At 69.4% G+C, this 16,039-nt stretch overlaps 1 protein-coding gene across 1 annotated transcript; it reads left to right on the top strand.

Moving 5' to 3' along the window:
• Positions 1-204: 204 nt before the first annotated feature.
• Positions 205-15,736, top strand: NEURL4 (neuralized E3 ubiquitin protein ligase 4; the record flags this gene model as incomplete). The annotated part of the gene is given in 13 exon segments (XM_082339293.1): positions 205-458; positions 1,643-1,931; positions 3,075-3,256; positions 5,921-6,006; positions 6,105-6,267; positions 7,081-7,142; positions 7,144-7,283; positions 10,143-10,219; positions 10,325-10,403; positions 11,796-11,965; positions 13,529-13,654; positions 14,510-14,655; positions 15,521-15,736. Coding segments are annotated over 13 exon segments (1,902 nt in total), but the record flags the coding sequence as incomplete, so codon positions are not given.
• Between the last annotated feature and the right edge of the window lie 303 nt (positions 15,737-16,039).

Here is a 16,039-nt window from a genome sequence, read left to right as displayed (position 1 = left end):
ATTGGGAGGACCCCCCCCACGACCCCCAAAATTGGGAGGCCCCCCCCAGGACCCCCCAAATCTCCCTGGGGCCCCCCCAAAATTGGGAGGACCCCCCAAATCTCCCTGGGGCCCCCCAAAATTGGGAGGACCCCCCCCAATCTCCCCCCCCCGGGACCCCCAATCTCCCCCCCGGGACCCCCAACATCCCCCCCGTGTCCCCTGCTGGGGTTTGAGGGGGTCCCAGTGATGTCACCATCCCCCCCTGCACCCCAAATTTCCCCCCCCCCCTTGTTTTGGGGGGGTCCCACTGATGCCCCGCCCCCTCGAGGACACCCCAGGGGGTTTGGGGGGGCTCCCCCCCCCCCCCTCAGATTTGGGGGGGCCCCGTTGTTGTCGCCCGCAGGAAGGGGACCACATCGGGCTGACGAGGAAGGCCAACAACGCCCTCCACTTCTACATCAACGGCATCGACCAAGGTGGGGGACACGGGGACACCCCGAGGGGACACGGGGGGGTCCCCGCAGCCGAGGGGACACCGGGACCCCGAGGTGGCTCCTGGGGACGTCCCCATCCAGGGGGTGTCAACGTGGGGGACACCCCGTGGCCTTGAGGGACCCCAAAGTGGCTCTTCGGGACGTCCCCATCCATGGGGTGTCTCCACGTTGTCACCTCATGGCTGGGAGGGTACACGGGGACCCCGAGGTGGCTCCTGGGGACGTCCCCATCCATGGGGTGTCAACGTGGGGGACACCCCATGGTCTTGAGGGACCCCAAAATGGCTCTTGGGGACGTCCCCATCCATGGGGTGTCTCCACGTTGGCGCCCCGTGGCCTTGAGGGACCCCAAGGTGGCTCCTGGGGACGTCCCCATCCATGGGGTGTCCCCCACGTTGATGCCCCATGGCTGGGAGGGGATGTGGGGACCCCAAGGTGGCTCCTGGGGACGTCCCCATCCATGGGGTGTCTCCACGTTGTCACCCCATGGCTGGGAGGGGACGTGGGGACCCCAAGGTGGCTCCTGGGGACGTCCCCATCCATGGGGTGTCTCCATGTTGACATCTCATGGGCTTGAGGGACCCCAAAGTGGCTCTTGGGGACGTCCCCATCCATGGGGTGTCAACGTGGGGGACACCCCATGGCCTTGAGGGACCCCAAGGTGGCTCCTGGGGACGTCCCCATCCATGGGGTGTCTCTACGTTGTCACCCCATGGCTGGGAGGGGACGTGGGGACCCCAAAGTGGCTCTTGGGGACGTCCCCATCCGTGAGGTGTCCCCCATGTTGACATCTCATGGCCTTGAGGGACCCCAAAGTGGCTCTTGGGGACATCCCCATCCATGGGGTGTCTCCACATTGTCACATCATGGCTGGGAGGGGACACGGGGACCCCAAAATGGCTCCTGGGGACGTCCCCATCCATGAGGTGTCTCCACGTTGATGCCCCATGGCTGGGAGGGGACACGGGGACCCCAAGGTGGCTCCTGGGGACGTCCCCATCCAGGGGGTGTCAATGTTGGGGACACCCCATGGTCTTGAGGGACCCCAAGGTGGCTCGTGGGGACGTCCCCATCCATGAGGTGTCTCCACGTTGTCACCCCATGGTCTTGAGGGGACCGGGGTGTCCCCGGCGTGGCAGCGGTGACGTCCCTGTCCCCGTCCCCAGGGGTGGCGACGACGCTGACTCCGTTGGTGGTCTACGGGGTGGTGGACCTCTACGGGATGGCGGTGAAGGTGACCATCGTCCACAACCACAACCACAGCGACCGCCTCCGCCGCAACAACGCCATCCTGCGGGCGTTGTCACCCGAGGGTGGCCGGCGTCCCCTCGCGTCCCCTCAGCCCCCCGCCGGGCCACCCGCCGGGCCGCCCCCGCCCCCCCGCCTCCTCTTCCACCCCAACTGCGGGCAGAAGGCGGCCGTCGTCAACGAGGGACGGACGGCGCTGCGGCCGCAGTGAGTGACGCGGGGGGACACGGGGACACGCGGGGACACGGGGGGACACGGGGACACGGGGACATGGGGGGACACGGCGGGTGGAGATGGTTTTGTGGTCACAGGGAGTGGCCGTGGGTCCTCTGATGCGATGGGTCCATCCCTGGTGTCCCCATCCCTGGTGTCCCCATTGACGTTGTGTCCCTGTGTCCCCATCCCTGCCGTCCCCATTGACGTGGTGTCCCCATCCCTGGTGTCCCCATCCCTGGTGTCCCCATTGACGTGAGGGACCCGTCCCTGGTGTCCCCACTAACGTCGTGTCCCTGTGTCCCCATCCCTGGTGTCCCCATCCCTGGTGTCCCCATTGACGTGAGGGACCCGTCCCTGGTGTCCCCATTGATGTTGTGTCTCTGTGTCCCCATCCCTGGTGTCCCCACTGACATCGTGTCCTCGTGTCCCCATCCCTGGTGTCCCCACTGACGTGGTGTCCTCGTGTCCCCATCCCTGGTGTCCCTGTTGACGTGGTGTCCCCATCCCTGGTGTCCCCGTTGATGTCGTGTCCTTGTGTCCCATCCTTGGTGCCCCCGTTGATGTGAGGGACCCGTCCCTGGTGTCCCCACTGACGTCGTGTCCTGGTGTCCCCATCCCTGGTGTCCCCACTGACATCATGTCCTCGTGTCCCCATCCCTGATGTCCCCATTGACATGATGACCCATCCCTGGTGTCCCCACTGACATCGTGTCCTGGTGTCCCTATCCCTGGTGTCCCCGTTGACGTGAGGGACCTGTCCCTGGTGTCCCTGTTGAGGTGGTGTCCCTGTGTCCCCATCCCTGGTGTCCCCATTGACATCGTGTCCTCGTGTCCCCATCCCTGGTGTCCCCACTGACGTCGTGTCCCTGTGTCCCCATCCCTGGTGTCCCTACTGATGTTGTGTCCTCGTGTCCCCATCCATGGTGTCCCCATCCCTGGTGTCCCTGTTGACATGAGGGACCCATCCCTGGTGTCCCCACTGACGTGGTGTCCTCGTGTCCCCATCCCTGGTGTCCCCATTGACGTCGTGTCCCTGTGTCCCCATCCCTGATGTCCCCGCTGACGTGGTGTCCCCATGTCCCCGCCGGACCCATCCCTCGTCCCCTCGGTGACGCCATGTCCCCGTGTCCCCAGCGCGACGGACGACTTCAACCACGGGGTGGTGCTGAGCGCCCGGGCGCTGCGGGACAACGAGCTCTTCCAGGTCCGCATCGACAAGATGGTGGACAAGTGGGCGGGGTCCATCGAGATCGGGGTGACCACGCACAACCCCGCCTACCTCCAGCTGCCCTCCACCATGACCAACCTGCGCTCAGGTGGGTCCCCAACATCTCCGTGGGGTTTCCACGGGGTCCCCAACATCTCCATGGGGTCCCCAACGTCTTCACGGGGTCTCCATGGGGTCCCCAACGTCTCCATGGGGTTTCCATGGGGTCCCCAACATCTCCATGGGGTCTCCATGGGGTCCTCAACATCTCCATGGGATCCCCAATGTCTTCACGGGGTCTCCATGGGGTCCTCAACATCTCCACGGGGTCTCCCCTGGGTCCCCAACATCTCCATGGGGTCCCCAACATCTCCATGGGGTCTCCACGGGGTCCCCAACATCTCCATGGAGTCCCCAACATCTCCGTGGGATCCCCAATGTCTTCACGGGGTCTCCATGGGGTCCTCAACATCTCCACGGGGTCTCCCCTGGGTCCCCAACATCTCCATGGGGTCCCCAACGTCTTCACGGGGTCTCCATGGGGTCCCCAACATCTCCATGGGGTCTCCATGGGGTCCCCAACATCTCCATGGGGTCCCCAACATCTCCACGGGGTCTCCATGGGGTCCCCAACGTCTCCATGGGGTCTCCACGGGGTCCCCAACATCTCCACGGGGTCCCCAACGTCTCCACGGGGTCTCCACGGGGTCCCCAACATCTCCATGGGGTCCCCAACATCTCCACGGGGTCTCCACGGGGTCCCCAACGTCTCCACGGGGTCCTCAACATCTCCGTGGGGTCTCCCTGGGGTCCCCAGCTCCACCATGGGGTCCCCAACATCTCCATGGGGTCTCCATGGGGTCCTCAACATCTCCACGGGGTCTCCCCTGGGTCCCCAACATCTCCATGCGGTCCCCAACATCTCCGTGGGGTCTCCCCTGGGTCCCCAACATCTCCATGGGGTCCCCAACGTCTCCATGGGGTCTCCCTGGGGTCCCCAGCTCCACCATGGGGTCTCCAACATCTCCATGGGGTCCCCAACATCTCCATGGGGTCTCCATGGGGTCCCCGGGGTCTCCCCAGGGTCCCCAGCTCCACCACGGGGTCTCCAACATCTCCATGGGGTCTCCACGGGGTCCCCAACATCTCCATGGGGTCTCCCCTGGGTCCCCAACATCTCCACGGGGTCCCCAACATCTCCATGGGGTCCCCGGGGTCTCCCCGGGGTCCCCAGCTCCACCACGGGGTCCCCAACATCTCCGTGGGGTCCCCAACATCTCCGTGGGGTCTCCATGGGATCCCTGGGGCCTCCCTGGGGTCCCCGGCTCCACCATGGGGTCCCCAACATCTCCATGGGGTCTCCCCTGGGTCCCCAACATCTTCACGGGGTCCCCAACATCTCCATGGGGTCCCCGGGGTCCCCAGCTCCACCACGGGGTCCCCAACATCTCCATGGGGTCCCCGGGGTCTCCCTGGGGTCCCCAACATCTCCGTGGGGTCCCTACGAGGCTCCCACCCCCAGCCACCCCAGGGTGTCCCCAGGACATCTCAAGCCACGCCAGGGTGTCCCTAGGGTGTCCCCAGCCACCCCTGCATGTCCCCAAGGTGTCCCCAGCCACCCCTGGGTGTCCCCAAGGTGTCCCCAGCCACTCCTGGGTGTCCCCTGGGTGTCCCCAAGGCGTCCCCAGCCACTCCAGGGTGTCCCCAGCCACCCCTGGGTGTCCCCAAGGCGTCCCCAGCCACCCCTGCATGTCTCCAAGGCGTCCCCAGCCACCCCTGCGTGTCCCCAAGGTGTCCCCAGCCACCCCTGGGTGTCCCCAAGGTGTCCCCAGCCACTCCTGGGTGTCCCCAAGGCGTCCCCATCCACTACTGGGTGTCCCCAGCCACCCCTGGGTGTCCCCACGGTGTCCCCAGCCGCTCCTAGGTGTCCCCTGGGTGTCCCCAAGGCGTCCCCAGCCACTCCAGGGTGTCCCCAGCCACCCCTGGGTGTCCCCAAGGCGTCCCCAGCCACCCCTGCATGTCTCCAAGGTGTCCCCAGCCACCCCTGGGTGTCCCCAAGGTGTCCCCAGCCGCTCCTAGGTGTCCCCAAGGTGTCCCCAGCCACTCCAGGGTGTCCCCAGCCACCCCTGCATGTCCCCAAGGTGTCCCCAGCCACCCCTGCGTGTCCCCAAGGTGTCCCCAGCCACCCCTGGGTGTCCCCAAGGTGTCCCCAGCCGCTCCTAGGTGTCCCCAAGGTGTCCCCAGCCACTCCAGGGCGTCCCCAGCCACCCCTGCATGTCCCCAAGGCGTCCCCAGCCACCCCTGCGTGTCCCCAAGGTGTCCCCAGCCACTCCAGGGTGTCCCCAGCCACCCCTGCATGTCCCCAAGGTGTCCCCAGCCACCCCTGGGTGTCCCCAAGGTGTCCCCAGCCGCTCCTAGGTGTCCCCAAGGTGTCCCCAGCCACTCCAGGGTGTCCCCAGCCACCCCTGCATGTCCCCAAGGCGTCCCCAGCCACCCCTGCATGTCCCCAAGGTGTCCCCAGCCACCCCTGGGTGTCCCCAAGGTGTCCCCAGCCGCTCCTAGGTGTCCCCTGGGTGTCCCCAAGGTGTCCCCAGCCACTCCAGGGTGTCCCCAGCCACCCCTGCATGTCCCCAAGGCGTCCCCAGCCACCCCTGCGTGTCCCCAAGGTGTCCCCAGCCACTCCAGGGTGTCCCCAGCCACCCCTGCGTGTCCCCAAGGTGTCCCCAGCCACCCCTCTCCTCCACGGGTCGTGTCCCCAACCCCGTCCCCGCAGGCACCTGGATGATGACGGGCAACGGGGTGATGCACAACGGCACCACCGTCCTCGACGAGTACGGCCACAACCTCGACCGCCTGAAGGTGGGACAACCCCCGCCCCCCGCCTCCCTGGTTTTGGGGACAAGGGACGGGGACGCCCGGGGTGTCCCCTTTCCTTCGGGTGACAGGCGTCCCCGCAGGCGGGGGACACGGTAGGGGTGGTACGCAGGGACGACGGTACCCTCCACTTCTTCGTCAACGGGGTGGCGCAGGGCCCCGCCGCCTGGAACGTCCCCCCCAACGTCTACGCCGTGGTGGACCTCTACGGCCAGGCCGCCCAGGCCACCATCGTCGAGGACGGCGGTGAGCGCCTGGGGGCGGGGACGCGTTGGGGACATCGGGGGGACGGGAGGGGAGGTCGGAGGTGGAGGGGTGGGGGGGCTTGGGGATGTCGGGGGGGGGCTTTGGGGACATCAGGGGGTGGGTTTGGGGACATGGGGACATCAGGGGGTGGCTTTGGGGGCATGGGGGACATCAGGGGGTGGGTTTGGGGACATCAGGGGGTGGCTTTGGGGACATCGGGGTGGGTTTGGGGATGTTGGGGACATCAGGGGGTGGCTTTGGGGGCATTGGGGTGGGTTTGGGGACATTGGGGACATTGGGGTGGGTTTGGGGATGTTGGGGACATCAGGGGGTGGCTTTGGGGACATCAGGGGGTGGCTTTGGGGGCATGGGGGACATCAGGGGGTGGGTTTGGGGATGTTGGGGACATGACGGGGTGGCTTTGGGGACATCGGGGTGGGTTTGGGGACATCAGGGGTGGCTTTGGGGACATCAGGGGGTGGGTTTGAGGGACCTGGGGACATCAGGGGGTGGCTTTGGGGACACTGGGGACATGAGGGGGTGGCTTTGGGGACATCAGGGGTGGCTTTGGGGACCTGGGGACATCGGGGAGGGTTTGGGGACACCAGAGGTGGAGTTTTGGGGCACCTGGGGACATCAGGGGTGGCTTTGGGGACCTGGGGACATCGGGGGGGGTTTGGGGACACTGGGGACATCGGGGACCCCAGAGTGCGGGGCAACCTTGGGGTGCAGGGCTGGATCTGGGCGGGGGGGGGGGGGCGGGGTCCGGCCCCCCAGATTGGGGGTGTCACAGGTGTCCCCTCCCCCCCCCAGAGGTGACATCGGTGGCGGGCGATGGCTCGGACGGGGACACCCCGGGGTCCCCCGAGAGCCCCCCCCCCCCCGGGGGCCTCCCCCAGCGACCTGCGCTTCCACCGCCTGCACGGCACCAACGCCCTCATCACCAACGGCGGCCGCACCGCCCTGCGCCAGAACTGCCGCTCCGAGTTCAACGACGCCATCGTCATCTCCAACCGGTCAGCGGCACCCCAAAAAACCCCCCCTGCACCCCAAAATCCCCCCCCCGCGCCCCAAAATCCCCCCCCCGCGCCCCAAACCCCGGCCCTGGGGCACCCAGCGTCCCCCAGCGCCGTCCCCCGCGTCCCCCGCCCTGCGCCGGAGCGGCCGCTCCGAGTTCAACGACGCCATCGTCATCTCCAACCGGTCAGCGGCACCCCAAAACCCCCCCCGGCACCCCAAAATCCCCCCCCCGCACCCCAAAATCCCCCCCCGCGCCCCAAACCCCGGCCCTGGGGCACCCAGCGTCCCCCAGCGCCGTCCCCGCGTCCCCCAAATTTGCCCCAAAGCCCCTGGGCCAGGTCGGGCGTCCCCAAAGCTCTGCAGCCCCCCCAAAATCTGCCCCTGCCCCCCAAAATCTGCCCTTGCCCCCCCAAATCTGCCCCAGGCTGGTCCCTGCACCCCCAAATCTGCCCCTGCACCCCCAAATCTGCCCCAGGCTGGTCCCTGCACCCCCAAATCTGCCCCTGCACCCCCAAACCTGCCCCTGCTCCCCCAAATCTGTCCCAGGCTGGTCCCTGTACCCCCAAATCTGCCCCTGCCCCCCCAAATCTGCCCCAGGCTGGTCCCTGTACCCCCAAATCTGCCCCTGCCCCCCCAAATCTGCCCCAAATCTGCCCCTGCACCCCCAAATCTGCCCCACGCTGCCCCCTGCACCCCTAAATCTGCCCCTGCTCCCCCAAATCTGCCCCAGGCTGGTCCCTGCACCCCCAAATCTGCCCCAAACCTGCCCCTGCCCCCCCAAATTTGCCCCACGCTGGCCCCTGCACCCCCAAATCTGCCCCTGCACCCCCAAATCTGCCCTAAATCTGCCCCTGCTCCCCCAAATCTGCCCCACGCTGGCCCCTGCACCCCTAAATCTGCCCCAGCACCCCCAAATCTGCCCTAAATCTGCCCCTGCACCCCCAAATCTGCCCCACGCTGGCCCCTGCACCCCCAAATCTGCCCCTGCACCCCCAAATCTGCCCCAAATCTGCCCCTGCCCCCCCAAATCTGCCCCACGCTGGCCCCTGCACCCCCAAATCTGCCCCTGCACCCCCAAATCTGCCCCAAATCTGCCCCTGCCCCCCCAAATCTGCCCCACGCTGGCCCCTGCACCCCCAAATCTGCCCCTGCGCCCCCAAATCTGCCCCACGCTGGCCCCTGCACCCCCAAATCTGCCCCTGCCCCCCCAAATCTGCCCTAAATCTGCCCCTGCACCCCCAAATCTGCCCCTGCCCCCCCAAATCTGCCCCACGCTGGCCCCTGCACCCCCAAATCTGCCCCTGCACCCCCAAATCTGCCCCACGCTGGCCCCTGCACCCCTAAATCTGCCCCTGCCCCCCCAAATCTGCCCCACGCTGGCCCCTGCACCCCTAAATCTGCCCCTGCTACCCCAAATCTGCCCTAAATCTGCCCCTGCACCCCCAAATCTGCCCCAGGCTGGTCCCTGCACCCCTAAATCTGCCCCTGCTCCCCCAAATCTGCCCTAAATCTGCCCCTGCACCCCCAAATCTGCCCCAGGCTGGCCCCTGCACCCCTAAATCTGCCCCTGCCCCCCCAAATCTGCCCTAAATCTGCCCCTGCACCCCCAAATCTGCCCCTGCCCCCCCAAATCTGCCCCACGCTGGCCCCTCCACCCCCAAATCTGCCCCACGCTGGCCCCTGCACCCCTAAATCTGCCCCTGCTCCCCCAAATCTGCCCTAAATCTGCCCCTGCACCCCCAAATCTGCCCCACGCTGGCCCCTGCACCCCTAAATCTGCCCCTGCCCCCCCAAATCTGCCCCACGCTGGCCCCTGCACCCCTAAATCTGCCCCTGCTCCCCCAAATCTGCCCTAAATCTGCCCCTGCACCCCCAAATCTGCCCCACGCTGGCCCCTGCACCCCCAAATCTGCCCCTGCCCCCCCAAATCTGCCCTAAATCTGCCCCTGCACCCCCAAATCTGCCCCACGCTGGCCCCTGCACCCCCAAATCTGCCCCTGCCCCCCCAAATCTGCCCCACGCTGGCCCCTGCACCCCCAAATCTGCCCCACGCTGGCCCCTGCACCCCTAAATCTGCCCCTGCTCCCCCAAATCTGCCCTAAATCTGCCCCTGCACCCCCAAATCTGCCCCACGCTGGCCCCTGCACCCCCAAATCTGCCCCTGCCCCCCCAAATCTGCCCCACGCTGGCCCCTGCACCCCTAAATCTGCCCCTGCTCCCCCAAATCTGCCCGAAATCTGCCCCTGCACCCCCAAATCTGCCCCAGGCTGGCCCCTGCACCCCTAAATCTGCCCCTGCCCCCCCAAATCTGCCCTAAATCTGCCCCTGCACCCCCAAATCTGCCCCACGCTGGCCCCTGCACCCCCAAATCTGCCCCTGCCCCCCCAAATCTGCCCCACGCTGGCCCCTGCACCCCCAAATCTGCCCCTGCACCCCCAAATCTGCCCCTGCCCCCCCAAATCTGCCCCACGCTGGCCCCTGCACCCCCAAATCTGCCCCACGCTGGCCCCTGCACCCCTAAATCTGCCCCTGCCCCCCCAAATCTGCCCTAAATCTGCCCCTGCACCCCCAAATCTGCCCCAGGCTGGCCCCTGCACCCCCAAATCTGCCCCTGCACCCCCAAATCTGCCCCACGCTGGCCCCTGCACCCCTAAATTTCCCCCAAATCTGCCCCTGCACCCCCAAATCTGCCCTAAATCTGCCCCTGCCCCCCCAAATCTGCCCCCAATCCCCCCCTCTGGGGCTCTCCCGCAGCACCCAACCCCCCCCCGCACCCACCCGGGGGGGTCCCTCTGCCCCCCCCCCAGGTTTTGGGGTGTCCCCCCCTCCCCCCCAGTGACCCCCGTGTCCCCCAGGGCGCTGCGGGACGGGGAGCTCTTCGAGATCGTCATCCAGAAGATGGTGGATCGCTGGTCCGGCTCCATCGAGGCGGGTGAGAGGGGACACGGGGGGGGACACGGGGGGGACCCCCACACCCCCGTCCCCTCCCCCCATGTCCCCTGTCACCTCCCCCCCCCGTCCCCTGTCCCCCCCGCAGGCGTCACCGCCATCCGCCCCGAGGACCTGGAGTTCCCCAACACCATGACGGACATCGACTACGACACCTGGATGCTGAGGTGAGGCGGGGGGACGTCGGTGTCACCTGGGGGGGCCACCTGGGTCCCCTGGGGGCCACCTCAGTCCCCAAGGGGCCACCTCAGTCCCTAACGGGCCACCTGGGTCCCCAAGAGGCTGTACTGGGCCACCAGGTTCCCCGAGGGGTCCCTTGGGGATCCCTGTCCGCCCCTCTTGTCCCCGATGTCCCCTTCTGTCCCCAAGGGGCCAGGTCTTGTCCTTGGTGTCCCCAAGGGGCCACCTCTGTCCCCAAGGGGCCACCTGGGTCCCCAAGAGGCTGTACTGGGCCACCAGGTTCCCTGAGGGGTCCCTTGGGGATCCCTGTCCGCCCCTCTTGTCCCCGATGTCCCCTTCTGTCCCCAAGGGTCCCCATCTGTCCCCAAGGGTCCCCATCCATCCCTGAGGGTCCCCGTCTGTCCCTAAGGGTCCCTTTCTGTCCCCAAGGGTCCCTTTCTGTCCCAAGGGTCCCTGTCTGTCCCCAAGGGTCCCTTTCTGTCCCCAGGGTCCCCATCCATCCCCGAGGGTCCCTGTCTGTCCCCAAGGGTCCCTTTCTGTCCCCAGGGTCCCCATCTGTCCCCAAGGGTCCCCATCCATCCCTGAGGGTCCCCGTCTGTCCCTAAGGGTCCCTTTCTGTCCCCAAGGGTCCCTTTCTGTCCCAAGGGTCCCTGTCTGTCCCCAAGGGTCCCTTTCTGTCCCCAGGGTCCCCATCCATCCCCGAGGGTCCCTGTCTGTCCCCAAGGGTCCCTGTCCATCCCCAGGGTCCCTGTCCATCCCCCAGTGTCCCCATCTGTCCCCAAGGGTTCCTGCTTGTCCCCAGTGTCCCCATCTGTCCCCAGGGTCCCCGCCTGTCCCCCAGGGTCCCCATCCCTCCCCAAGGGTCCCCGTCTGTCCCCAAGGGTCCCCATCCATCCCTGAGGGTCCCCATCTGTCCCCCAGGGTCCCCATCCCTCCCCAGTGTCCCCGTCTGTCCCCAGGGTCCCCATCCATCCCTGAGGGTCCCCGTCTGTCCCCAAGGGTCCCCATCCCTCCCCAAGGGTCCCCGTCTGTCCCCAAGGGTCCCCATCCATCCCTGAGGGTCCCCATCTGTCCCCCAGGGTCCCCATCCCTCCCCAGTGTCCCCGTCTGTCCCCAAGGGTCCCCATCTGTCCCCAAGGGTCCCCATCCATCCCTGAGGGTCCCCGTCTGTCCCCAGGGTCCCCGTCTGTCCCCAAGGGTCCCCATCTGTCCCCAAGGGTCCCCATCCCTCCCCAGTGTCCCCATCCCTCCCCAAGCACCGCAGCTCCCCGGGCCCCCTCCCCCCCCCCCCGTGCCCGCCGCGGGACCCCGCGTCCCCCGCTGTGTGTGTCCCCCCCCCCCCCCGTTGGCGTCCCCGTCACCTCCCCGCGTCCCCGCAGCGGGACGGCCATCATGCAGGACGGTAACACCATGCGGAACAACTACGGCTGCGACCTGGACTCGCTGGGGACGGGCTCGCGCATCGGGATGATGCGGACGGCGCGGGGGGACCTGCGCTATTTCATCAACGGCGCCGACCAGGGCGTCGCCTGCTCGGGGCTGCCGGCGGGTAAGGGGACAGCGCGGGGACACGGGGACACGGCGGGGACAGGGGGACGCTGGGGGGACGTGGGGTCCTGCGTCGGTGCCGTGTGCTTGGATTGTGGGGTCCTGTGATGGTCTGGGGTCCTGGGGGGACGTGGGGGGACGTGGGGGGACGTGGGGACATGGGGGGACATGGGGACGTGGGGGGGACATGGGGACAAGGACACGGGGATGGGGACAGGGGGACGTTGGGGGGACGTGGGGTCCTGCGTCGGTGCCGTGTGCTTGGATTGTGGGGTCCTGTGATGGTCTGGGGTCCTGGGGGGACGTGGGGGGACATGGGGGGGACGTGGGGACATGGGGGGACATGGGGACGTGGGGGGGACATGGGGACAAGGACACGGGGATGGGGACAGGGGGACGTTGGGGGGACGTGGGGTCCTGCGTCGGTGCCGTGTGCTCGGTTTGTGGGGTCCTGTGATGGTCTGGGGTCCTGGGGGGACGTGGGGGGACGTGGGGACATGGGGGGACATGGGGGGGACATGGGGACGTGGGGGGGACATGGGGACGAGGACACGGGGATGGGGACAGGGGGACGCTGGGGGGACGTGGGGTCCTGCGTTGGCGCCGTGTGCTTGGATTGTGGGGTCCTGTGATGGTCTGGGGTCCTGGGGGGACGTGGGGGGGACATGGGGACATGGGGGGACATGGGGGGGACATGGGGACGTGGGGGGGACATGGGGACGTGGGGGGGACATGGGGACGAGGACACGGGGATGGGGACAGGGGGACGTTGGGGGGGACGTGGGGTCCTGCGTCGGCGCCGTGTGCTCGGTTTGTGGGGTCCTGTGATGGTCTGGGGTCCTGGGGGGACATGGGGGGACGTGGGGACATGGGGGGACATGGGGGGGACGTGGTGGGGACAGGGGGACATGGGGACATGGGGACGAGGACAGGGGGACATTGGGGGGACGTGGGGTCCTGCGTCGGTGCCGTGTGCTCGGTTTGTGGGGTCCTGTGATGGTCTGGGGTCCCTGGGGGGACGTGGGGGGGACATGGGGACATGGGGGGACATGGGGACGGGGACATGGTGGGGACAGGGGGACATGGGGACATGGGGACGAGGACAGGGGGACGTTGGGGGGACGTGGGGTCCTGCGTCGGCGCCGTGTGCTTGGATTGTGGGGTTCTGTGATGGTCTGGGGTCCTGGGGGGACGTGGGGGGACGTGGGGACATGGAGGGGGACACGGGGCTGCGGACATGGGGACGGGGATGTGGAGGGGGACACGAGGATGGGGACAGGGGGACATGGGGACAGGGCCATGGGGACAGGGACAGGGGGATGGGGACATGGGGACGGTGACGTGGGGACATGGGGATGGGGACAGGGAGAGGGACAAGGGATGGGGACACGGGGACACGGGGCCATGGGGGGGGCCATGGGGGGGACACAGGGCCATGGGGGGGGATACAGGGACACGGGGGAGGACACAGGGCCATGGGGGGGACACAGGGCCATGGGGGGGGCCCGCGGGGGGGGCCGCGGGGCCAGGCGGGGGGCGGCACTGAGGCGTCCCCCCCCCGCAGAGGTGTACGCGGTGGTGGACCTCTACGGGCAGTGCGTCCAGGTGTCCCTCACCGCCGCCCCCGCCCCGGCCGACAACAGCCTGGCCCCCGCCCCCCCCGCCAAGGCCTCTCCCCTCCCCTCCCCAGGTAGGGGCCGCGCCCGGGGGGGGTCACCCCCCCCCTCCCCCCCGGGGCCCCAAGGCCACGTCCCCTCCCCCGCTGCCCCCCCCCCGCCTCCCCTCCCCCTGCCGCGCCCCTCGGTGGCCCTGTGCCCCCCCCCCCCCCCCGGCCCTGTGTCCTGCCATGGGCCACGCCCCCTCGTGGCCACGCCCCCGATGGCCCCGCCCCGATGGCCCCGCCCCCCAATGGCCACGCCCCTTCCCCCCCCAGCCCCGTGGCCTGGTTGTTCCCCCCCACCACCCCCCCCCGTGGTGCCACGCCTGCCCAGAGCCACGCCCCCCGGTACCACACCCCCTCGTGGCCACACCCCCTCGTGGCCACGCCCCCCCCGTGACCCCACCCCTTCCCCCCCAACCCCATGGCCAGGTTGTGGCCCCCCCCCCCCCCCCCCGTGCCCATGCCACGCCCCCGGTGCCACACTCCTCGTGACCACGCCCCCACCATGGCCACGCCCACTCAGGCCCGCCCAGCTCGGCCCGCCCAGCTCGTGGCCACGCCCCCTCGCGGCCACGCCCCCAATGACCCCACCCCATCCCCATGGCCACGTTGTTCCCACCCCCCCCCCCCAGTGCTGTGTCCACCCCCCCGGTGCCCCGCCCCCCGGTGCCCCGCCCCCTCGTGGCCACGCCCCCTAGCGGCCACGCCCCCTCATGGCCACGCCCCCAATGACCCCACCCCAGCCCCATGGCCAGCTTGTTCCCACCCCCCCCACCCGTGCTGTGTCCATGCCCCCCCCCCCCGCCGTGCCCCGCCCCCGGCGCCCCGCCCCCCCTCGTGGCCCCGCCCCCCACTGACCCCGCCCCTTTCCCCGCCCCCCCGCAGCCCCCGGCCCCTGCCAGCGGTTCCACGGCCGCTGCGGGCAGAACGTGGCGCTGGGGGCGGAGGGGCTGGGGGCCGCCCGCGTGGCCGGCTACTGCCACGGCCTGGTCTTCAGCCGCTCCCACCTCCGGCCCGGCGAGCTCTTCGAGGTGGGCGGGGCCCCCGGGGGGAGGACACGCCCACGGGGGGCGGGGTCAGGCGGGAGGGCGGGGCCCGCGGGTGGCCACGCCCCTGCATGGGAAAGGGGCGGCGATGGCAGGCGGCGCGCTGTCTCTTTAAGAGGAGTGGGCGGGGCTAGGGTGGGACACGCCCACTGCGAGCCCCCGCGCAAGCCCCTCCCACCCGGTCAGGCCCCCGCCCCTTGCTAAGCCCCGCCCCCCGCCCTGGTTTAACCCCTCCACTGCTGTGCTCCATTGATGAGGGATGGGGTCGCTGGGGTGGGCGGAGCCTCCCCTAGCCCCGCCCCCTACAGAACCACACCCACGCAAACCACGCCCCTTATAGACCACGCCCCCAACTCCTCCCCACCCCTGACTCCCCCTCCCCTTCCTCCATTGCCAATTGAAGCCTGGGAGCCTGATTGGCCCCAGTGGGGTGGGCGGAGCCTCCCTCGGCCCCGCCCCCTACATAACCACACCCACACAAACCACGCCCCTTACAGACCACGCCCCCTTGCATAAGCCACGCCCCCAACACCTCCCCACCCCTGATTCCCCCTCCCCTTCCTCCATTGCCAATTGAAGCCTGGGAGCCCGATTGGCCCCCGTGGGTGGGCGGAGCCTCGCTCGGCCCCGCCCCCTACATAACCACACCCACACAAACCACGCCCCTTACATACCACGCCCCCTTGCATAAGCCACGCCCCCAACTACTCCCCACCTCTGATTCCCCCTCCCATTCCCCCATTGCCAATGGAGCCCTGGGAGCCCGATTGGCCCCCGCGGGGTGGGCGGAGCCTCGCTCGGCCCGCCCCCCCCGTGACGCCCCGCCCCCCCCCCCCCCCCCCCCCCCCAGGTGCGGATCGAGGCGCTGGACGAGCGCTGGGCCGGCTCGGTGCGGCTGGGGCTGACGGCCTTGCCCCCGGGGCAGGGCCCCCCCGGGCCCCCCGCCCTCCCCGCCACCCTGCTGGACCTCCCCTCCCCCCCCACCTGGGTGGTGGCGGGGGCCGAGGTGCGGCGCAACGGGACCCTCACCCGCCACAACTACGGCGTCTCGCTCGACCGGCTGGCGGTGAGCGGGGGGGGGGGCGGGGAGCACCCGGGGGGGGTCTCGGGGGGGGGCGGGGAGCACCCGGGGGGGTCCTAGAGGGGTCCCTGGGGGGTCCCTGGGGGGGTCTGGGGGGGGTCTGGGGTGGGCGGGGAGCACCCAGGGGGGGCCTGGGGGGGGTCTGGGGGGGGTCTGGGGGGGGCAGGGAGCACCCAGGGGGGGGCCTGGGGGGGGTCTGGGGGGGGCGGGGAGCACCCGGGGGGGGTCTCGGGGGGGGGCGGGGAGCACCCGGGGGGGTCCTAGAGGGGTCCCTGGGGGGTCCCTGGG

Source organism: Platalea leucorodia (assembly GCF_965183815.1).
Source record: "Platalea leucorodia genome assembly, contig: HAP1_HAP1_SCAFFOLD_673, whole genome shotgun sequence".
Classification (NCBI taxonomy): domain Eukaryota; kingdom Metazoa; phylum Chordata; class Aves; order Pelecaniformes; family Threskiornithidae; genus Platalea; species Platalea leucorodia.
Note: the sequence above shows the minus strand (reverse complement) of the source record. Positions and strands in the feature narration are given on the sequence as shown.